Source organism: Pleuronectes platessa, chromosome 22, assembly GCF_947347685.1.
Source record: "Pleuronectes platessa chromosome 22, fPlePla1.1, whole genome shotgun sequence".
Classification (NCBI taxonomy): Eukaryota; Metazoa; Chordata; class Actinopteri; order Pleuronectiformes; family Pleuronectidae; genus Pleuronectes; species Pleuronectes platessa.
The window spans coordinates 1,070,192-1,094,167 of record NC_070647.1 but is presented as its reverse complement, the minus strand read 5'-3'; the positions used below and the strand labels follow the sequence as shown (position 1 = coordinate 1,094,167).

Sequence of the window (23,976 nt, the reverse complement as noted above, 5' to 3'; positions counted from 1 at the left end):
ACGCAAACATTGGGATCTATAAAAACAAACTTGACAGGAGAATGTAAGGATGTCTGCACGAATCTTAACCCTTTGGTACAAATATTTTGGAGACGGGAAAGTGGCTATGCAGAACTGAGGAGGTGAATTGTAGTCAGATTATTGATCCACTTCAAAATTAACATTAAATCAAAGAGGGTGGAATGTGAGGCGGATCCACATACACACGTTTTGAGGTGGAGTGTGATTTATAAAGGGAACATCGCCTTCAGGTCTGCATGCAGTTTTACAAATCGGAATCTTTTTTAGCGTATGCCATTTTTAACCTTTATGCACACATACACCTTTAGTATGAATCCTAAGCACTGTTCTATAAATGACGCTCCTCTGACTTAATACCATCTTTTTCAGATGTCTTATAGTTTCAAGGGTTGTCTGCAATGAGGCTGCTTTACTAAAACTAGCATAGGAGTGAAGATTTGTTGTTTGTTTTCTTTCCTGTGCTGTACTGACATTTGGCTGTGGAGCAAATATCAGAGATATTCTATCCCAAAATTAGTTTACGGTATTATCTGATAAAAAAGAATGAATTTTTTTTACAAATTCAGTGAAGAAGGGGTTTTGGGGTAAATATTCCCTTTTCAATTTCTATGCCTGAATGCGATGAACATGATCAAAAGTGAGTTTTTTTTTTACATGTTAAATAAAACAGGCCGAATCTAAAAGTGAATTATGGGCATTTGGTGCCACAAACATCTGAGGTGGAGAGTTTCCAGCTGCCAACCAAGGACAAATTGGTCTGTTGGATCGTGAGCAACTGGCATGAGGGGCTCAAAAGAGTTCAGTACAACAGCAAAGCAGTAGGGCAGAGCGGGGTAATGTGGGACATTTTTTACATTTGCTCCCCTCTAGGCGAGCTTAAATTATATATCAGTAAAATGTACACATTTCCAATTAATTCAGGATGTCTCCTAGCAATGGAAATGATCAGAATGTCTTCAGGACAAAGGGCAGTGAAAATATGATTGTTTTTAAAAAAGTGGTCTTGTTTCCCACTTTACCCCGGCTACGGGGTAAAGTGATCCACTTACTTTTTCCACTTTAAAACTACCATAACAACACATGTTGTAATAGTTAAAATCCTGACAACCACACATTCCAAAACTAATATCGGACTAGTAACAGAATCATGGGGATTGGTCAATTAAGCACATTTATGATTATTATGATTCATGGGATCTCTTGCACACCCTAGCTTACCTGCACAGGGACAGGGATATTGTTTTTTTCTGAGTATTCAAATGCCAGTTCACGGCATGTGTTGGGTGTTTGGCCTCAAGTTGTCTTCCTGGTGTAGTTTCTTGGCATGATGGCTTTTCTACAATGTTTATGACATTAAAAATAAAACATATATAATGTAATATAACACTAAAATATGTTTAAGACTAAACTTAACTTGTGCTTCATGGTGGGGTAAAGTGAGACACTGTCCCACTTTACCCCACAGCCTTTTTCCCACTTTACCCCGAAGCCACAATTTTAGAAAAACAACATCTTTTAGCAATTCAGGCTAATCTTCAGCTAGCATCAATCACATGGTTTTATATGTTGGAAGTTCACCAACATGTATGATATAAGTTTGTCTACCTGATTCAATTTGTTTTGACACAACAGTTGATTAAGTTCAAAGCAAGAAAATGTACTTTTACATGCAAAAAACATTTTTGTGAAAAAACATACTTTCCACAGCACCAGCACCAACTTCTCCTTCATGGCAAGGGGGGAATGGGAGGGGCTTGAAAACATAATAGTCACATGACCACAAATGTGTTCCGTTGCCTAGATATAGGGGGTGTTTCACATCACCTGATGTCCCACATTACCCCGCTCTCCCCTACTGAGCGGGCCCGAGCACATGCATTTTAAAGCGTTGCATCGTTTTGCCTGAAAAAAATAAATAATGACTGAGGAAATATTGACACATAGAGCTGTTCAGGCTTAGACTCTGATCATGAGACAGAAGTTTGGTGGTGATAGGACAATGCACAGTAGAGTTATGACAACATCGTCCACTTTGGCGAAGGATGAACCTTCGCCATACCTCAATGTTTACAAGGTTTGAGGAAATGTCCAATTCTGAGAGAGAGAAAGAGAGACAGTGAGTTGTCACCTTTGCAAGACATAAAGATTCCTTTGATTTTGAGTTGTTTGTTTACGGCTCAGCATCAAAGGATTCATGGTCCAGAATATCATGTTTTATTGATGTGTAATCAAACTTTGACGCCACGCCACGGTCACACTGTGTGACGAAAAATGTATCTTTAATAACTTTTTATCTCCATCTTGTTTTGATAACACTCATCTCAATTTGAAGTTGATCTGATTAAGATTAAGATTAAGATGCATTTATTTGGGGGGCGCCCTTAGCTCAGTTGGTAGGGCGTCCCCCCCATGGGCCTCGGCCAGCAGTGGACCCGGGTTCGATTCCAGCCCGCGGTCATTCTCTGCATGTCACTCCCCTCTCTGCCCCATTTCAACTCTGTCTCTAAAACTATCAATAAAAGCATAAAAATGCCAAAAAATAATCTTAAAAAAAAAAAAAAAGATGCATTTATTTGTCCCAAACACATGCACAGACATGCAAAGGCACACTCATGCAGGTAGGGAAATTTAACCTCTGCTTTTGACCCATCTGGTGTAGGACACACAGAGCAGTGAGCGACCATGTACGGCGCCCGGGGAGCAGATGTTGGGGGAGTAAGGTGCCTTGCTCAGGGGCACTAGACAGGGTAGGGAGAATCCTCTTGGATTTTTGGAAGGGTCAGGTTCGTCTTTTTGTTGTTTCTCAGTGGAGTCGAACCAGAGACAAACCAGAGACCTTTTCTGCCTACAGTCCAAGTTTCGGCCACTAGTCCACTGCCTCTCCCCACAGTTGGGTGGAAGCCCTGGTACAAGTATATCAGAGTAAAAATGTGGAATATGGCCAAAATGGCCACTAAATGCAAAATAGCAGGCTTCCTGTTGCGTTTTCCAATTGCACCTGAAGACTTTTTTGTTTCTCTGGTTATGATACACCTGTGTATCGATTTTTGTGGAGACCGGTCAATGTGAACACGTCTCGGGGGGCACCATTGTGACATTTTGCGACGCCCATTGAAAATTCCTCCAGAATACGTAAATGTTCACCACTTTCTAATTTACTGCCAATTTTGGTAAGAATTTTAGCATGTTAAAGCCCTCAAAAAGCCAATTAATTTGCCTGAATAATAATAATTACCACTGTCAGTGCTCAGGCCCTAATTAAATGTAGAACTAATGATCAACATCTAAATTAATGTATTTAATGGTTTTCTTGGATTTGCAGCTTGGACGAACAAGGTTGGTGCTTTCAAATGAGCTATAACATCCTATAGGTGGTGGGTTGATTGAAAAGTCCTAGTCTAGTCTACTAGAGAAGACTAAAGAAGCACTATATAAATACAGACCATTTACTTTTCCCCTTTAAGTGGACGAATAATACTTGTATAGTTTGATATGCTTGAATGGAAAAAGTATGCTGGAACAGGCAGAATCATTTATGATAAAACTCTTGATTTTATTGCTTCTCATTTGTACAGCAGTGTATGGTTTCTAACTTGGTTTATAACAATAGAACTTTGTAATAATTTATTTGGCATGAAACAAAAGGCAATGGGATTTATGAGGGATGAGCCAACCTTTTTCATTAGTTCTTAAAATCAAAAGGAGGGAAAGGAGAAGGTAAAATAAGAATGAATTGAACCAATCAGATAAACCAGTTACAGAGCAAATGACAGAGAGAAGGAAAGCAAAGACTTAAACACAAATGTATGTCTATATGTATGTCTAAAAAAACAGACAGAACAAAACGACAAGCACATCACTTGGCACTGATTGGGAGTTGATTATATGATTTTTGTGACTGGGCAGTGCTCGGGCTGATCCAGGAACAGCGTCTGGAACATGTGGTTGTAGAAGGATGGATGGTACAGGCAGGCTCGAGTGCAGTCTGGGCTGAAATTCACCTCCAAGATCTGGGGTTGCATGATCCGCTCACCTGACCCAGAAACACACAAATTAGAAATAAACGATAGAAGATTAGGGTGATAACAAACAATTAAACATTGTCCCATACAAAGACATTCTCAAATGACAACATTGTAAAATGGTCTGTATTTATATATAGTGCTTTTTTCTAGTCTTGATGACCACTCAAAGTGCTTTACAGTATAGTTATTGCTATTCAGACACAAATTCATAGAGTGCATCTATGTACAGCACTTTCTCTATGAGAAGGGGCTATTTTGGGGTTCAGTATCTTGCCCAAGGACCCTTATGCATGTGGAATGGGGAAGACGGTCTAGAGGACAAGAACGACTGCTCTGGCCCCTCAGCCACCCCTGTGTGTGTGTGTGTGTGTGTGTGTGTGTGTGTGTGTGTGTGTATTTATAAATACAGTATACACAGAGATACACATGTACACCCAAACTGGATATTGTGTATATATATGGTGACACATTTCATTTCGTTGTCATTTATTCACTTATTTAATCTCCGCAAGTGCTGGGATGCCTCTCTGTTTATATGCCAATGCATCCAACATTTTTACACTTCTGATAATTACATAACATTTCTGTTTTGAGGTTTTCCTTTTACAGCTGTGTGCAGCGATCTCTCTCTCTCTCACTATGTCTGTGGCCCATCAAAACATCCATTCAGTTTGAACCAATCTCTGCAGACAGGCATCATTTTGCACACACATTGCCACAAGAAACATATAGGTCTCAGCAGGCAGGCACACATGTCCCTCCTGTGCATCAGGTGCACATACTGTGTGTGCGTGTATGCTTTCAATACTATCACGCACTATCCCCTCATACAACAGCTTCTGTCATGGACTGAATCCTTTTTATATACATTCTACGATTAAAACAAATTAATGAGTTCTAAATTTAGTGACCGTTGTGTAGTCTTCTCTATCACCATGTGGTATAGAGCAAATGCTCACCATTGTCTCCTGTACTCCACTTCAGCATGACGTCTACAGCATATATGGCCCGGGACGATGGGTAGGAGCCAATCCCATATGGAGCTGGTCTAGAGGAGGCTGTCTGGAAAAGCTCCCTGAATGATTTAAACAAATCTGCCTACAAGAGGCAGTGACAGAAAGAAATAGAAGACACAGGATAAGAGCAAAGAAAAGTATAATTTAAACAAAGATGCAAGGACGACAATGACCCGAGGCAAAACAACGTCCCACATCCCGTGGTTTAGAAGGACATGACTGCATGTGTCTGAGCGTATAATGTTAATGAAATGATGAATTCATAAATAAGTATAGACATGCCTCGTGCCTAAAAATTAACTCCCATGTTCTACACTCATCCAATAACAGGTCAGAGATCATTCCCTAGGGGGAGAGTACTAAAGAGAACCACATGGAGGAGTTTCTGAGAATCACAAGAAACATGTCATTCTAGTTTATACCCATGTTAAAGGGATCTATTAGCTGAATATACCACACAGGGATTACCAGCCTGAAGTTAAAACTGGATCTCAGGTTCCTGTAGTTGAAAATTAGACTATGTTCTTAATTCTTCAATAAGTTTCTGGAATCTTGTGCAAATGAAAAGGGATGAAATGTTTACACTTACTTCCACCTCCTTCCATGGATACTGTGGGTTCTGCTTCTCAAACTCTGGGATGAACTCGTCATAGTGCACCTTCCAACAGAAGAACAGTGATGACTTATTACCACAATTAGAACAATTACCATGTTAATAAATACAGATCCAACCAAATAAAGAGCTATGAAAAGTATGTCAGTGAAGTTCTTGTAATTGCAGTCTGCTTTTACAAATGGATAAGCTAAATTGCAAAAAAATAAAAGCATACCTGCTTAAGCTCTACACCCTCTGCATAGTTCATAACGGTGAAGTGCTTTTGGTAATCATCAAAATGGTTCAAGAGGAAAGGCCTAGAAAAGAAAACACAAAAATGTTGCAGATGGTAGAGTTGTGGGAATTTCTAGACTCCCATTTCATTGTGACGAGAGACTGATAAGGAAGCTCATTCTCAGTCACTCAAGCTTGACGTTTCTGACATAGAGGAACCAAAACAAATCGCGGGAGTGTTTTTTTTCTCCAGAGTTTTGGGGTTGGTAGACATGCCAGATAGCCAAATTAACGTGTAGAAGCACTAAAAAAGTGGAATTTTCATAATATGTACCCTTTGATAAATGCTGTTGGTGTGTGGAGAGCGACAGAGACGAGCACAGATACACTCCTGCAAACAGGAGAGAAGCTCTTCCCACAGATTATCGCACAACTAATGAGACTAGTGAAGATGCACAGACTTGATATATAACCCTCAGGATACACATTTCTATTGTAAATTAGCTAAATCAGCTGTAAAACATGGGAGCGTTTAACCAAAGTGCACAGATTAGAAATCATAGTTCGTAACTCAAACAATTTGTCCAATCATCACATATATTGTTATGCTATCTTCATAAGTAACTTTAAATAAATGGGGGAGGAATTAAGCACAATTTTTAAAGTACATCACAACTGTACCTGTTAGCAAAACGCAACCAGAAGACATTGTAGACATAAAGACACAGAGGCTGCACAGAGCGCAGCATCAGCATGTAGCGAATGTCAAACTTCACCAGTCCCACCTCCTCCCTGTTATATAGTACCGGATCTTCAAGGTACTTGCACACTACCTGGAAAAACAGGACAAACAAAAAAATGATGAACATGGTAAAGAAAAGGACACAGCTTATTTACTAAATACATCATATTTGTATGCTAATGTGTAGTTAGGGTTGATAGGAGACCAACTATTTTTATGATTTGTTCGACTGTTGACTCTTGAAAAGAAACCTCACTGAAGAATTGATCAACGTCTGAGGAATTGATGCATTTTCCAATTGGAGCTATGCTCCTGAACTGACTGATGGTCTTGGAGTTTGGCAGTTTGGGTGTGAAGGCTGCGCTGCCCTTTTAAGACGTAATTATTCCTTTGGTCCGATGTTGTTCTCAAGAGTGCAGAGAACCTACATGAAGTTCTTACACAGCCATTGGGCCCTGGTGCTGATGATGATCTTGCACGCTGGATGACTTGCTTTCTGAGTTTAAGTTGTGATGGGTTGCACAGAACAGACAAAAAAAGTCAGTCACCCTTGTTTTTAACACTGGACATGGGTGTGCGTGAGCAAGTGGACACAGGAACACGTACGTAATATTTGCAGAGAGCACCCATCCGGCAGCTTTCTTCAGGTGAATGCCATCTACACCGAAGAGGTTGAAATTGCCCTACATCACAGCCAAAAGTAGGCGTTGGGTTTGAGATCTGATCTCTGTTATGGAAGTTGTATTACTTCGGGCCATCACTTATCAATGTCATTTGAGCCTTCAATCCTGTAAAAAACACCAAATGCCAGATGGGAAGACATCCAACAAGACCCAGACTTGGAAATAGGACTGTCTGGTGTTAAACCACCAGGCTAAAACAAAAGCAGTGCTGCAAATTAACTTTCATGAACTGAAGGCATTTGTGATTGTGAGGTCTTAGGCTAATTTGTTTCATGGTGTCTGTATTGGTGTTGGTACCTTTGGTGTACTCTCCCTCTGTCTGATGATGTAGTTAAGGTTGTTGGTGATGTGTGTGTCCAGTCCACGGGCCAAGTTCCAAGGCTTACAGATCCAGTGGTTATCCTCTCCGCTGAAAGATACACCCAGACAATGTACCTGCTTGTTAAGCACTGTCAGACTAGATCTGGGCGATATGGACCAAAAGTCATTCTCTCTTCTCCTCAGGAGAGATGCAAACATGAGCACAGCTTTTTAAGCATTATAAATGGTACTGCTGAATCCTATACCTCATTAGAAAATACATCAATGTACTGTAAAAAGTGAATATACCGCCCAGCCTTTAGATCAGACCACCAACTTGTACAAAGGCACAGGTTTTTGTTATATCAAAAAACTACACATTTGTTCACATGAGGTTAATACAAAAAAAAAAAAAACCATTGTTGTCTCAGTTGATAATGCTTGATGAACTGTGGAAGTTCTGTATGGAGGTTGAAGGTCTCTGGTAGCCAATCAGGTCCGGTTCCACTTTTTACTCTGCGGGCCACAGCAGCCATGCTGTCCTTCACAGTTATGATGTTCTCACAGGGGAATTGGTTGAGCATCACATGAGGTCTCTCCTCACTCAGTTTTCTGTCAGAGAAATGTTTTTTTAATAAAAAGGAATGATGATTAAAAAACGTCATCGTGTTCTATACAGGGATATAGGAGTAAAAGTGAGACAAAGTAGGGCTGGGCAGTTTTACATCAGTCGATATCAATATATCCTGCGATATAGAACAAATAACCAGAATTTTTAAGTACAATGTTCTTCTTATGTACAAACGTTTTTTTGAAAGGACGAAACATATTTTACTTACTCTTTCAATCATCCTGTGCCACTAAAATTGACTTATAACATTTCATAAAAACAACTACAGTGAAAAGGTGTATATAATGTACATACAATTTTGTAGATAAAATAAAAACATTTTATTCTATTGCCTTTTTCTTTTGCTTTATCCTCTTGTTGGCCTCAACCTGGCATGCCTGCTGCTTTAACAACTGAAATTCCCCCAGTGTGTGGTTCTATACATTTTAATATTAACTCAATATTTTAATCAGCTCCACTGCACTGGGGTGTATTACTCTGCTCGTCAACAACTGAATCTGCTCTATGATGTTTTCTAATCACTTACACGTAGAACTGAACTTTATCAAAACCCTTCATATATATGTTCCTGGATAAACAGGGTGTCTATAAGACAAACTTCAATCTGCAGGAGTGTGTGTGCGTGTTTATGTGAGTGTCACTCTTCACATACAAACTGATAATTCACATGGGATATCATTTTGATTTATGCCATTGAAATGTCTTTGCCTCTATGTGTACATGTTGTGTGCGTGTTGCTTGGTTTCTGACCTATAATCTTTGATGTGATCATAGGCCCAAATAATATCAGCTTCCTCCTCTTCTTCCGTCAGCTGGAACTGCGGTTGTGTCAGGTTGTTTCTTACTTGTGACATTTCAGTGTAAACTCTGGAAACAAAGCAGAGAACAGGTGAAATATGAGGAAAACCAGTAGGACAACAGGCACAAGAGAAAAGAACACAGAGACACTGTAATGTGATTGATTACAAAAACTGCAAAAAGCCCTGCTACAGGATGGCAGCCCATAAATACAATTCAAAGTGAAGTTCAGGCCTGGGTCCTGTCTCAGGAAGCAGGTTTAAAAACCTGACCTAAAGAACTCAAGAGTTTTGGGTCAGTTAAGTGCATTGCACCACGGTGGGCATGAAGTCCAGATATCGCAATGGAATTGTCCATAGAGTTCGTGCCGCACACTTCGCCCTGTAAAGTCAGTCAACAGTGTCCATTTCACTTATCGGGCACCCGTTAGGGGAGATTTTTCGTTTTAGCCGTAGCAGGAGCAGGCTACATCGAAAGCAGGAGCTAACTTCAAGCCCAGTGCTGACATGGAGAAAGTCAGCGGCAGAGTACTCACGGGAGGAGACAGGGGAGAAGGGGAAAGAGCGTGGAGAGCACAACACTCTTGAATCTGCCGTGCGAATCACCGTTCACCATGGACTCCGAGGCCGTCTTCTCGCTAAGACTCGCCAGCCGTCCTTCCGGTTCTTTGCGACCCTCCCCCCCGCCTTAGCAAATAATCAATGAATTGTTCAATAACGTTATGAATATTCGAACATGAAAACTTCCGTAAAGTCCCATCCCTAGTTCTAAGACAAAAAAGATCAAAGAAATCGACCTTTACAACACCACCAGTATTTTACATGGTCTATTTGAAAGCATCACTTAAATGCTTTTATACTATGTATTTGAACGATTATGATGTGGCCTACACACTGTTGTGAAAATGATTCAAATTAGGTGGGGCACTTTCCGTGGTGAAGTTATAATTTTGCTGCATGATCTTAATCTTCTAACAGACTTCAATGCAGTAGTAAGTTTTCAACTCCAGAAACTATTCATAATGTGTTAGTGGGGAGCACACCTCGTCAGCTGCCACAGATACAGAAATTCAAAAGCTAGTGTTGGGACATGGTTTTTGTGCAAAACCACAGGCCTCCTTTCATTCAAACTTGAAACGAACAGGCCGCATGTGCTGGAGTGGACTCAATCCCCCAAGATGCCACAGGCTTCATTGATCTTAGAAAGTCAAGGAACTCAGTCTCCCAGAGGATGTAACAGGATGCTGCATGTCCTGGGATTTGGGCAATGTCACAAAAAGGTGTCAAGAACCACCAGGGTCAACTCCTATTGGTCACTCTGGTCCAAGACCTGTGAGGTCACCGGGGCCAATATAAGGAGAGGTCTCCCCAAAATCTTTCTCTCTTCTCTCATCCCTCCAAGGACGGAAGGCTGCTACAGCCTCTCTCTCCTACATCGCCAAGGGGGGGGGCCTGGCTGATCCAGCTTCCTTCTCTATCCAACCCACAACCGGAGGTCAGAGGTGCAGCTCCCAGCTCACCCCTCTCAAGGAAATCTCCTCTCCCTTCAAGCTCTACAAAACTCCTCGTAGCGACGCGATGTCCTGTAGGAGAACTTCAACCAGCATCTGAGCACACGGCTCGACAGAATCGCGAATGCAGAACTCTACGACCACAAAGCCAGGAGACGTCACAGAACTGCAACTGGACTGCAACTTCTTTTCCCCTTTCCCTCGGACTGGTAACATAATCTGGGCTTAATAATTATACTACGCTAAGCAAGACTGTTTATTTGATCGGTGTGTGTTTATAAGTTTGATATGTGGTGTGATATTGTGGCAACAAGTTATTTGAAAGTAATTGTTAGTTAGGCCCTTCACAGGCCTCCTCTGTAGGTCTCTCTGACTCTTGCATTATCTGATTAACATCTACACAGACACACGCATAGTCTCCACCTAGTTAAACCTACCCCCGTAAAGCAACCTCAGAAGAAGGGGGGGGGGGGGCTCTTATCTTAGGGGATAAACTACCATTTTGAAAGCATTCCAGAAAGGTGTGAAATTTGGTCAGCCATTTTGGGAGGCCCCTAATTTACATTCACACACACACTCATATTTAGTCAGTTAGTCATTAGTTGATTTTTTTAGTAATTTGTGTTTTTATACTTTATTATGTTCATAATAAATGTTCTTCTTTCACAATTGTTATTTCATTAATATTGCATAAGTGAATTTTGCCAACAGTAACACTGTTAAGAACTCCATAGCCTTCCCTGTTCATTATATAATCTTTAATGGTAAAATATTGAGATTTCTAATTGAACTAGATCTAAATGAGACTGATCTTAATCAATAAATTGGCTATCTTTTCCCTTCTATGAAGGGTGGTGCCCCGCGAGAACTTTAACCAATTAAAGTTATGATTTAATATTAATATTTTAAATATTAATGTTTTATATTTTATTTTGATAACCAAATTTATTGAGTGCATAAAGGCCTACCATTCTATGGTAACACTTTTTAAGCCATATTGCACAACACTAGACTGAGAAAATTGAGCAACATTTGCTAAGAAGTTCATGAATCAACTGACTGATATTGCAGTTTGTAAAGCTAATACTACAACAATTATTCAACGTTTGCTGGAAATGTGTCATGGTTTATATTTGGTTCTTCGGGAACTCAAACACTATGAATGAATATACTGTCTATCTGTGAGTTTCCCATTTTCTAATCATTTTTACAACATAATGCCACTGATTAAATGATTGAGGACCTGGATTACTGTCAGAAATGCACTTCACAAGAATATGCTGCTTACATATTTTGTTTACAATATCTGTGCATCCATTTAGATATTTAGTGGAGAACAGCAGAGTTTAGTCTTACTTAAGGATTTTGTCCTTGGGCACAGTGTAGGGTTGGATTTCCACTGGAAACTGCTCCTTGTTTTCTCGTGAAATCATCTGGAGAAACACAGACCAGTTAAGACTCAAAAGAAGGAATATATTTAATTTAAAACAAATTCTAGCCATCTACTCAGGTTCTTTTCATAAAAGATATGAATTTATCAAATGATCCATATCACACTCCAGTTATTATTTTACCTATGAAAAAAAAAAAACATACACTTCTTAAAAAACATTCTGCACATTAATTAATTAATCTTAAACTTGGGAAGGGATTGAAATGGAAAATAGTGTCTGTATACAAATATATTTTCAGTGTTAGATTATGGTGAAACAAGGCATAAAGACGTTTCTTCAGTCTGGACTTTTGGAAGACAACTCTGTACGTCCCTCAAAATGTTAACCAACACAACGCTGGTGCGGATCACATACTTTAACACTGCTACATGGGGCTTTTTTTGTGAAATTTTGCTGATTTCCCAGGGTATATCCATGAAAAAAATTTATAAAATCACATTGAATTTCATCTTCCACATCTGTTCTAGAATTATGTGCTGGACTGTCTCATGGGCATCTTTCCACAGCCTGCACCTGCTGTGGTTGATCCTAGCCTCTATGGATCTTGTGCTTAGGGCCTGTTGTGGTGGCCATGATTAGTGCTTTGCAGACTAGCCTTTTGCTCTCACTCACACTCACTTTGTATGATGACAATGTAAAGATCTTGAATCCTATCAATAGATTTCACCTCATAGTACGAGTCCGGGGGTTCAGTAGTGGCACTGCTGACCCCTTCTAGATCAGTAGGGATCCATGGTAACAGTCGGCATCGCCTCACCAGGGGGTTTGTCTCCCCATATGTGTAATCACGGGTTACTTCACCTGTGGAAACAGTAAGATGGTACAGATGATACAATTCTGCTGTGTGGAAATGTTGCCTCATTAAATTGGTTGCTACTAAAGACATAAATCTTTAACTGATTTCCTCTTGTGGTTGAGTCCGCATTTGTGTGCCATTGTAAATAATTGTCACCAAATAGCCTGTTTTTATACAGATGCCACAATACTTCTCTTCTTGCGTCTAAATGGGCTGCATTTATATAACACTTTTCCCTTCTTATCAACCACTCAAAGCACTTTAGTCTAGTAAATCACACTTCACCTCCTTCCTGCAGGTCCTGCAGAGGCCAGAGGACAGTGTAGGCAACTTGGCCATGAGTGTAGAAAAAGGGAGCCATGCCACAGCTGGGCTTATCAGAGTGCTGGACCTGGGAGCCAAACTCATCCATGATGTACCACACAGGAACCTTCTCCTCTGCTGACTGCACATGAACACACAAGGAGAAGAGTGAAGTGGAGGAGTACGATAACTGACACAATGACTATGTCCACAAACTGTTTTATTCCAATCTGCCTTCAGGGCTGCATTATATTCTCTTAGCAAAGAGGTCCGCTGAGGTACTGCAGGGGGTTCGCGAAATCTTTGATTGATTAGACAATTTGTTAAATTTTTTATGTTTTTTTTTTTTTTTTGGAACAAATTTTTTCCGCACAAATTTCAATGTCTTTAAATACACATTTACATGCATCCAACATATTGTGAGGCTGATATGACCCTCTGCCTGACAACCTCCATCCGTCCAAGAGGCTTGAGGATTCACTGTCTCTTCTACATGCATGTTTAAAATAAAACCAGGAATCTGTGAATTACTTTAATAGCTCAGTGTTGTATGCAAGATGTATGTTTATAAATGGCAGTGGCATGGCCACCCTGTACCTTGCACATGTTTAAATAAAAATTATGAATAAATGAACCCTTGTAATATTTGACAAGCTTAGTATTGATTGCACAATAACATGGTAGCTATGTTTATACAAGGCACTAGGCCCAGTTTAATATAAAACACAATTTTATACTGTATATATGTATATATATATAGTAGGGGTCCCTGCTCCATCTCTTGCCCAGTTTGGGGGTCCTTGGCCTGAAAAACGTAGAAGACCCCTGATTTAGCATATCCTTTTGTGCAATGTTGCTCGAGATGAGAGGTTTATAGAACAGCTTTCTTGTGCTTACAGACACAGGTTAGAGTAGGAGCAGACCAAATATATTCTCGATCAGGAGCCATTTGAGAGAGGGGGTAGGCTTTTTGGTCAAAGAACAGCAAAATGTGAAAATAAAATTAAAGAATAATGCCCTCAAAATAAAGAATACAGTAATAAAAAATAGACTCCATAACATCCGCATACTATCGTCACAATAATAATAATGAAAATAATAATGCAAGAATGATCAATAAACCATTTTTCAAGACCTGTGTAATAGATGAGAATCAAGCTCTAGGCTGATATCTTTTAAATTTGACTTCCACAGCGAGAAACCTATGTATTCATCCATGACTCTAATTAGAGGACAACAACTGACAAACAGCAAGTAGTATAGAAATATGTGGCTTTAGACCCGAATCCCATTGATGTATACTGCATCTATGTCTTTTAGTACTGCATATGCAGGTCACATCAGGGCCATGACTAGATCATATTGGAGTTGGTTATGGCCACATTCTAAAAGATAATGTGAACAGCCATATCAATATATTTTATAATTGAGCAGTAATGCTTGCAGCGTGAACATAGTCTAATTAGTCATTAGACCAGGGGTGGGCCAACTTTTTGACTCGCGGGCCACAGTGGGTTCTAAAATTTGACAGAGGGGCCGGGCCAGGAAAAGATGGATGGAGTGTTTTTGTGAACTAATATAAATGACATGGAAAAATCATTACATGAAAGGATTTGGCCTTTAACAAGTAGCAAAGCATTTATTTGCAAGGCCATTTAACAAAAGCTCGCCTTTGGAGAAAGGCTTGCTAGCCGTTGCTATTTCGAATACCAGCAAAAAACTTGCCTTGGTAGATGACTCTTGAATCGCAGTTTGTCGGTGAAAACATTTTTCTGTAAATTAGCCGCCAACCTCTGAGCCGTAGCCGCCCATTCATGCGTTGACTGCTTGCTAGCGTAGTTAGCATGCTTCGTAGCAAAGCGACGGCTGATGTTGTACTCCTTGAAAACTGCGACAGTTTCTCGGCATTTCAGGCATACAGCCTTCGATTGGACTTCAGTGAAAAAATATTTTGTTGTCCACTCCGTGTTAAACACTCGGCACTCATTGTTCACTTTTCGTCTCCTTGATCCGCTGATTTTACAGAAGGGCTCACAGGGCAAAGCAAAAAAGTGAAGGGACATCATGTGCCCTTTTGAGCCCTATACACCACACTCCCGGTCAATTTAATTTAGCTGACGCTTTTATCCAAAGCAACTTACAATAAGTACTGTTAGGATTTCAATATTTTAGGTATAGTCTGTGTCTAACTCAACTCTAAATGAATAAAGATAGAAGTAGTTTGAGCCAGATAAGGCCTTCACGCAAATGATTAATAATAACCCTTTCCTTCCAAGTGTTTAATCTTGAAAATTAGAATGTGTCTGCGTCACAATGCTGTTTCGTTGTTTAGGTTAAATTGTTTTGAATGTCTGTACAAACAGAACATTGTTTTGATATAGCAAGAACACAATAATCTTTTCTCCAATTGTCAACACCGTTGGCCCACATGCCATCAGCTGTGTCAAGGCTGGTCAAGAGATGAACATTTTGAGACTTGTCACTTCCTTATTCCAAAGCCAAGAAGGAGGGGCTACGCCTGCGCACTTTCGAGGAGGAAGAACCAAGATCTACTGTTATAAAACAGACAGGCGCCGGCTGTTTGATGCGTTCTGATGGGTCTCGTGTTCTGATGCGACTTGTTGGATGCCCATTGCTTTGCTGGTTGTTACCTTTCATTGCTTTCTAAATAAATACTTGATTGAACAAACCGAGTTTGGCTCATCTTCTCATATTTAGGATAAACGAACACGCTTAACAATTTGGTGACTCCGACGTGATTCCTAAGAGAAGTTTTTACCGACGCGATCCTGAGGAGGAATCTTTTGACCAGAAAGACCGGAGACACCCAAGGTCCGAGGCTGCTCCTATCGATTCTCCACATACTCAAACCAAAAGGTAAGCAGAAAACAAATTCTGTTTAGTTATGGATTCTGAGTGTGCGGGGAGGAGAAAGGAGGTAAAATAATGTGTAATATTTTTAGGAGGCAATGAAAGGCTACGGCAAAGCAATGTTAATCAAGGGAATGAACAAAGGTTGTTTGTAACAGCAATAAGTCTAAACAGTGCAGAGTCTTGGCGCAACAGATAAGTCTGTGACGCACAAATCCTTAAAACTAATTCAGATTAGAGAAGAGACACACCGGTGATAGGGACTAAAAGAAGAAAGACGACTTGAGCAAATGTTGCATCTCTGCAAACTATGTTAGTTAGTGTAGGATTCTGGAGGAAGTTGAGTAGCCTACACAGAAGTGAGGTGCTTGACTAGCCAGAACCACCGTTGCTTAAATCGGTCCTAAATTTAAGACGTCGAGATCATAAAAATATTATTGTCATTCTGCAGGTAGGAGTTGGCCTGGTCTTACGAGACACGAGCTTTACTAAGAAGACACATCATTGTGATTTATTGACATATACCACATACATTACACATACATTTATTGACATACACCACATACATTCCTTTGACCTCTTTATTAAACTCTGCAGAACAGTCAACACTTTGTACCACACATCCCAGCTCCCTGTTTCAATTCACACACACACAAAGTAGAACACCAACAGCAGATAATGAGCAGACCTTGGCCTAAAATCTCTCCCCCACAACACACTAAGGCAGATGCGCTGAGACAGGAACATTATGACCTCTGGTAACCACGACAATGGATGCCCGTACGATATCTTCATCACGCGACATTCCAAGAGGATGAGGCACTGCCTCGTCTAGATGCAGCAGCCTCCATCTAGTTTTGACCAATCCAAGACGAACCCCAGTCACGCCCAATATATCAATATATAACCTATGTGCGCACTCTGTTTAAGCGCCTCTTTTCCTGTGCAGGCTCCTGCGTAGAACTAGAGACCCATGCATGTTCAATTGCTGGACACCGCGTTTTCCTGACCTGTGACCTCTGAATAAACTTGCTTAATTTCAACTTGAGAACGACGACTCCTCTCCTTTGATTTTCCACCCGCAACAGTACATTCAAATCCGAGGGTACAAACCCAGACCAACAATAATCAAGAAAGTACAATTTCTTCAAAAATAAAGCAAAACTACAAAGTGCAATAAGAAACTTAAATGACAGTATTATTAATAGAATATTGCAACAAATCCAGTTATTTTAACTCCTTATTGTTGAGAGGGTATGTTAAATACCCAAACCCAAAAAGCAGCAAAGTCCATCACAAAAAATATTCGACCTTAAGTTAATTACGCTCAGACAGATTAAACAAGCAGAGTTGCAGAACCAAGCACCACTTTTTGTTTACCAATAGCTTCAAACAAAGCGCTTGTAAAAGCAATTATGACTTCAGTTTTCATAGAGCCTATTTTTTGTTTAAATTCATGAAATAACTGAACATGAGTCGACTTCCAGGTGAACAGAATACCACTTAAATAAATAAACTAGTCCCCTGTCACATTTCCATTCAAGGGTGGAGGTTAAGATACCACGAATTGTGGTGATCAATTTGGCGAGGTGAAAAGAAATCAGACCAATTGCTATGAATATGTGTATGACTCCTTTTCTTCAATTTATTGCACTTCCCCATCCTCAAATCCACTGTTGAACTGTTCAATAACAGTATGACAATGTATAAAAACACATAACATACACAATGTACAAAGCGAATCACAATACAGGACAAACAAACGTAAATAAACACCCCTTGTTGGCTGCACACAACCAAGAGGGAATGAGTCCTCTTGAAAAACAGGCAATGTAACATCAGCTTTAACTATGAAAACGTTTAAGCAGCATTTGAACTGCACTGTTTCCCATGTCTTCTAACCAAGCAAGAATTGCGGCACCTTAAAGTGTCCATTTGAAACATCGAATTTAAAGCAGTCATCCGCACCAAATAAATCCATAAAAACGATTTAATATTCGTGGGAATAAATCAATTTCATATAAACAAACAATATCTCAAAATGACAAATATTATTTATGGTAGTTAAAATGTGGGCGGGCCCAGTAGGTAGAACGGGTCTTCCATGAACCAGAAGATTGACAGTTTAATCCCAGTCTCCCCAATCCCGCATCCCCAAGTGTACTTGGGCGAGATACTGAACCCCAAATTGACCCTCACAGCTGTGCTGGCAGCGTATGGATGTATGATGCTGCAAATTGATGCACTGTATGAATGAGAAACTGCTCAAAGCTCTCAATAATATTTGTTTTTCTATTTACGCATTCACAGTCATAAACTGTGTTCAAACATGCACCGAAGTCCCTCAGTATTTTCTCCGGAGGAAGTGCATGTGTGAACGCAAATGTCCGAGTGTGACGCTTCGCAGTTTCTGGGGACTTTCTCCACCTGACCTAGTATAAAGTCCGTAAAACAGAGAATCCGACGAAGATTCCAAGAGAGTTTGTGGTGATAACAACTGACGACAGTGTCTCGATGTTAAGAAAATCACATGATCTCCGAAGCAGCTTAATGAGAAGGACATGTTGCTGTTGGGAACGTGTCTATGCAGAAAACCTCCCGCTGTGTTGTGCATGTGTGATGGGCCAAGTTTGGGTAAACTCTAAACGGCTATATAGAGTAAAGCCCTTTAAACAGTGTTGAGATATCTATGTTTCTCTGTATCTTGTGATTATATTTTACCTATATCCTGTGAATAACTTTAGCTGTATAATCTATATAATCAATAATGCTACAACTGTTTCTTTTATTTGGAATGATGTATATCTTTTTGACTCAGACACAGGGTCAGGCCCAGAGCACAACCACAGAAAGCAGGTATCAATCTGAGTGTCAATCTGACTGCAAAATACAATTCGGAGAAAAGTGTGTGGTGGAAGTTCATCTTGAGTTTTGAAATAATGAAAGCACGGATGCTCAGAAAAGAGAGAGGACGTGCCAGAACTAATACAATGAGGTGCTTCATGAAACATGGTGAGAAAAAGATATGAAATCCTCCTCTAAGTCTAATCTGCTGGGTCTCTCCACTGTAGCAAGCTCCCTGTTTGCCAAGGCCACAGTAGTGGGACACCTGGTCAGTTGAAAGTGATGTGCTTGCAAAAAACTGCACTTTGAGGAAACAGTATACATCTGGCCAATAACTGAATTCCCTCAAAGAAAAATAACCGCCTCTGTGCTGCACCCTGTGTCTTTATAAATACTGTGGACTTAGGATGAGTGTGCGCGTCTTCTCGACATGATCCAGTGAACCTGGTGACGTGTCCGGCAGAACCCCAGAGACTCTCTGTAAGTATTTCATTGAATACAATAAATGTTAAATTTCCAGAACTTCATGTATAAGTGTCTAATTATTCCTTCTCAAATCCTGGATCAACAAACACGCTTGTCCAATCGCCGGAGGCGAGGTCAAGTTTAGTGCCTGGCGACGACAACAGACATTTTATCATTAACTTATAAATCATGCTGTGTCGTTGCTTAAGGACTACGTGAATGGAAGGATTAGGAGACAACAAGTGTTCAATTACCACAAAGATTTTCTGGCCCATGATCATGTGATGATTTAGATTCATCTTATGTTCACAGTAGTTTGTTAACACAAAAAAAGAGAATTTGTTTTTATGGTTATGTGATCATCATTTATGTTTGACCTTTGTTGTATATGACTTTTAGATAATATCTTTACTGACTGAATTTGTATTTGCTTCTCATATTACAATAAGAACTTTATTCATGGTTCTGACCATGTCACTTACTATATACATCTCTGCTTTTGTCACCTGCATGTGTTCAAAGCTGGATAAGAAACCCCAAAGCTGACTGGGATAGTTGAAAACCATCATTGTATGTAACCAGGACGGCGGATGTTAGGTAAAGTAACCTGGGGTAACAAAGGGATACTTTGAGTATGTTGAACTTGCTTCATTGTACAGGCCCGTGGCCGAGTGGATAATTTTTCTGAACATACCCCCTGAGAGAGGTGATAAGTCTGGTTGTACTTCCACATGAGCTCCATCACTTCCTCCACCGTGTCCGGGTCGGGGACCTCACCATGGAAGTCCACCCCCATGAGGGCAGCCATTCTAGACAGCAGGCCTGGGATCTGCTCCAGTTGCTGACGAGTGTGATCCACACGGTATGTCCATGCATGATCCACCAAGAAAACACTGGAAGAAAATAGAAGCTCAGGATCAAACTTCATTTTGAGCTTCCCATAATTCCTTAAACACGCTGTTTTTTCTCACCACCTATATTAGGGCTGCAAGATATATTAAAAAACTAGTTGTCATCGCAATATCAGCACGCGCGCTATACGTATATATCAAATGACTGCTTGAACTGCATGACTGTCATAGTTCTGTCATACAAACCAGTAGCCAGTCAGATTTACGCCTGTCAATCTGGAATGATTCAGATTTGCTGGTGCGGGTGCAGATGGTTCTGCTCACACCATGTGACAAAGTTACCCAGCCGGGAGCCCTGTATTCAGCATCCTCACCCTTGCTGATGCATCCAACAGCAAGGGTTACAGAGTCAACAGAAAACTTCTGGAGATGGAAGAAGTCCGTGGTGTAGCACTCTGTCAGACACATAGTGCTGCAAGTGTACATACTATGGTCTTCCAGTCAGGTAGTTCACAATCCAGGACACGACTGGAGCATCCACCTGCATCGCTGTGAGGTTCTCACACAGTAGAGGTGGGCTTAGACTCGATTCAGCAGGTAGCCGATAGGGGCCTTAGCTGCTCCAGAACGAGTCTCTCCAGGATCTTCATGATGTGGGACGTCAGCACCACTGGTCTGTAGTCCTTGGACCCACTGGGACGCACATCTTGGGCACAGGAACGAGGCAGGACGTCTTCCACAGCACAAGGACCCTCTGAAGACTCAAGCTCATGTGGAAGACACCGTGAAGCACTCCACAGAGCTGGGGGCCACAGGCTTTGAGCACCTTGGGGCTGACAACATCAGGGCTCACATTCTCGCCTGACTGGAGTTTTGTCAGCTGTCTTCTAACATGGTGAGGTGTGAAGGGAACTTTAGAGGATGCAGGCTGGGGAGGAGGAGGGTTGGAGTCGTCAGGAAGAAGACAGTCAGCTTGTGAGTCAGAGGAGGTGTAAGGAGGAGGGGGATCCTTCCAGCAGTTCGGGGGACAGTCAGAATGAGGGGGGAGGAGTGGTGTTTGGAGACAGACCGAAGAAGAGTAATGGGGGGCAGGGGCCGCTGTAGCCAAGGAGGGAGTGTTTATGTTTATTTATCGTATTGTATGTTTTCCTAATATCGTGCAGCCCTGGTGTATATATATATATATATATATATATATACACAAATACACACACACAATTTTTAAAGGTTATTATCCTTCCTGATTAAAATCTCTCGTATTCTGATTTATAATCTTAAATTGTAGGCCCCAATTTGCGTGAGGTAGTGTGTGTGGGTAAAAAGTATTACATTTGAGACACCAGCCATTGCCAGGGTAGGTGCACCTGGTCACAGACAAACACTCGCTACACTGAACAGTGGAGCGATAGTAATATGGTGTCAGGAATATTATATAGTGTATATTACCAAACTAGAGAAATGCTTATGTTATGTTCCAAATGAGACCCATGGAACAAGTTTGTGACTAAACACATGTAGACGTTGCAGAATAGGAGGGATCTATCTCATAACAATTTACACATTTATACATTTGTGTAAATTCTACATAATATGGGACATTAAGAGGGATAGTGACGGCATGGGGCGCCCTCACCTGGTCGGCTCCGAAGCTTCCAGCCCACTGGCCCTGGTCACAACCACTTTACTGCGGATCATCGGTCTGGGATTGTCCTTCCCATTCTCCTCGTTGTTTCCATTTTCCTCCTCTTCTTCCTCGTCATCTTCTGGTTGGATTTGCATGATTCCAAAAACCTCCCCAGCATCGTAAATCTATCAATATAAACGCAATGAGTAAATTTTTGTTATGGCATTTTAAGGTTTGGTTATGTGTTGCCAACAGCACACGCCGCCAATGGGGCTGATTTAACCATATAAAAGTGTTGTTAAATCCACTCAACAACCCTGCATACATCCTACTTCCCAAAGCATAATTTGTTTTATAACTTGTCATCAAACTTCCTGGTGCCTTTAGTAACTCCACTTACGAGGAGTTAACTGAAGAGGAAGAACACAAACCTCGCTGGTAATTTTTTGATGCAGGCTCTTCCAGTAGATGTGGGGGATTCCTGAGGCCCTAAGAGCTCCGGTATGAAGGGCCAGAAATGACGCGAAGTGCTCCTCCACGTTTCCATCCATTTCTATCTGCTCTGCTGACATGCTTCACGTGGAGCAGGATCAGGAAAACCCGGTAGAAGGAGAGTGTGACACACGATCCAGCACTTCTTCTTTTGATTTTGCTGGCGGTTGGCAGACAAGCTTATAGCTGCATTACAGCCACCTACTGGACTGGAGTCTGGAACATTAGATTGGCAGTAAAACAAAAATGATTTATGATGAAAGGTTATGTTGGAATGTAATAAAAAGCTGATGTGTGAAACATGAAGCATCATAGGAAACGCTCTGGAGGCCGAACACAGTTTGGAGGACCAGAGGCCACACAGGCAAATTTTGGGAAACATAGAAACAGACTATTAGTTTGTCTAAAAATATATAAATAAAAAATATGTGGCATCAGCATTTTCAGCTTTTTTATTGCTTTTGTGAATAGATAGTCATCCGCTCTCTATCAGGGTTTAGTTAAGGGAACATAGGGCTTACACACCCACATCATTTTGAAGTTGCATAGACACACTCCCTCTCTACTAAAGGTGAATGTGAAAATGCAGCTGTGTTTCTTTTTTTCCCTGGTTAATGTGATTGTACTCCTTATATTTTTTGAATGTAGTAGTTTGCTACTCGTTGTGAAATATGCGGCTCTGCTGCCACTACACTTGTTTATGTCCGTGATTGGTCATATGCAGTAAACTGCGCCTCTTTTACACACACACGCTCATATCTAAACTACTGGGTAGATTTACTGAGTTGACAAAAAACGTTGTGTGACCGTTAAGCCTGATTGAGTTTGTTGGGTTGAGTTCAGCCGGATATCGGAGAAATATCCTGGGTATGCTGAACTGAGAACACAGTCTACATCTTTTCTGATGATTCAGCTGCATTTCTAGGGCCTAGTTTCAGAAAGCACAGCTAAGAAACTCGGAGAGTAAACCAGACCTCTAGGTTGATTAACTCTTTGTTGTCAAACTCTAATCTTCAATGCTTTTTTAATAAAGCTTCTAGTTAGAGCTGGTTCAGTTTTTGGACCTGCTCTAAGTTATGCTGCTGTAGGCCTAGATTGTCGGCGGACACATGACATATGGACTTTCTCTTTCCTCTCCTCATCCCATTAATGTCTCAACAAGACAAATAACTGTCTTGAATTATTCGATAGAGTCCTTGTGTAAAATGTATTGCATTATCTAATTCTCAAGACAATTTGTCCTGCCTGCTGCCTTTGAATATCATCGTCCACTGAGCCCTGTATGGCGACTTTATAGCCCCACATCGTGGGGAAATTGCCCCACATCGCTCTCATAGACTTTCATTGAAAAACAGTTTTTTCTTCAAACTGCAGGCTTGCACTTACGTGATTTTGTCATATATATGCTGTTATACTCCAATCAGGCCCCGATGGCAACACAGACACAGTGTGGACAACTACGGGTGTCACTGACAGGCAAACATCTGTCAGAGATGGTGAAAAAGGGGAATACTGAAGGGTCAGGGGCGCGTCAAAGACTGTGCAAAATGAGCTACTGGATTGCATGTTATCAGTCATCAGGGAATGCATCATGCAAGAGATAAAGTCGGCTAGATTCGTAGCCATCCAAGCAGATGAGACCACGGATGTTTCTACCCAAACTCAGTTGGTTCTTGTGTTGAGAAACATCGACCTGAACAATGCTGTGCTGGAACATTTCT

The 23,976-nt window shown here is 40.9% G+C and overlaps 1 protein-coding gene across 1 annotated transcript; it reads right to left on the bottom strand.

The window, feature by feature from the left end:
- Nucleotides 1-3,550: 3,550 nt before the first annotated feature.
- ttll12 (tubulin tyrosine ligase-like family, member 12) lies at nt 3,551-22,416 on the bottom strand. The gene is made up of 14 exons (XM_053415287.1): nt 22,195-22,416; nt 21,773-21,948; nt 19,983-20,181; nt 13,091-13,250; nt 12,677-12,810; nt 11,912-11,988; nt 8,998-9,114; nt 8,034-8,228; nt 7,614-7,725; nt 6,573-6,724; nt 5,893-5,974; nt 5,652-5,720; nt 5,006-5,144; nt 3,551-4,054 (listed from the first exon to the last, which is right to left on the bottom strand). Exons 1-14 carry the CDS (start codon nt 22,333-22,335, stop codon nt 3,903-3,905), a joined length of 1,905 nt encoding a protein of 634 aa, XP_053271262.1. The 5' UTR covers nt 22,336-22,416; the 3' UTR covers nt 3,551-3,902.
- Between the last annotated feature and the right edge of the window lie 1,560 nt (nt 22,417-23,976).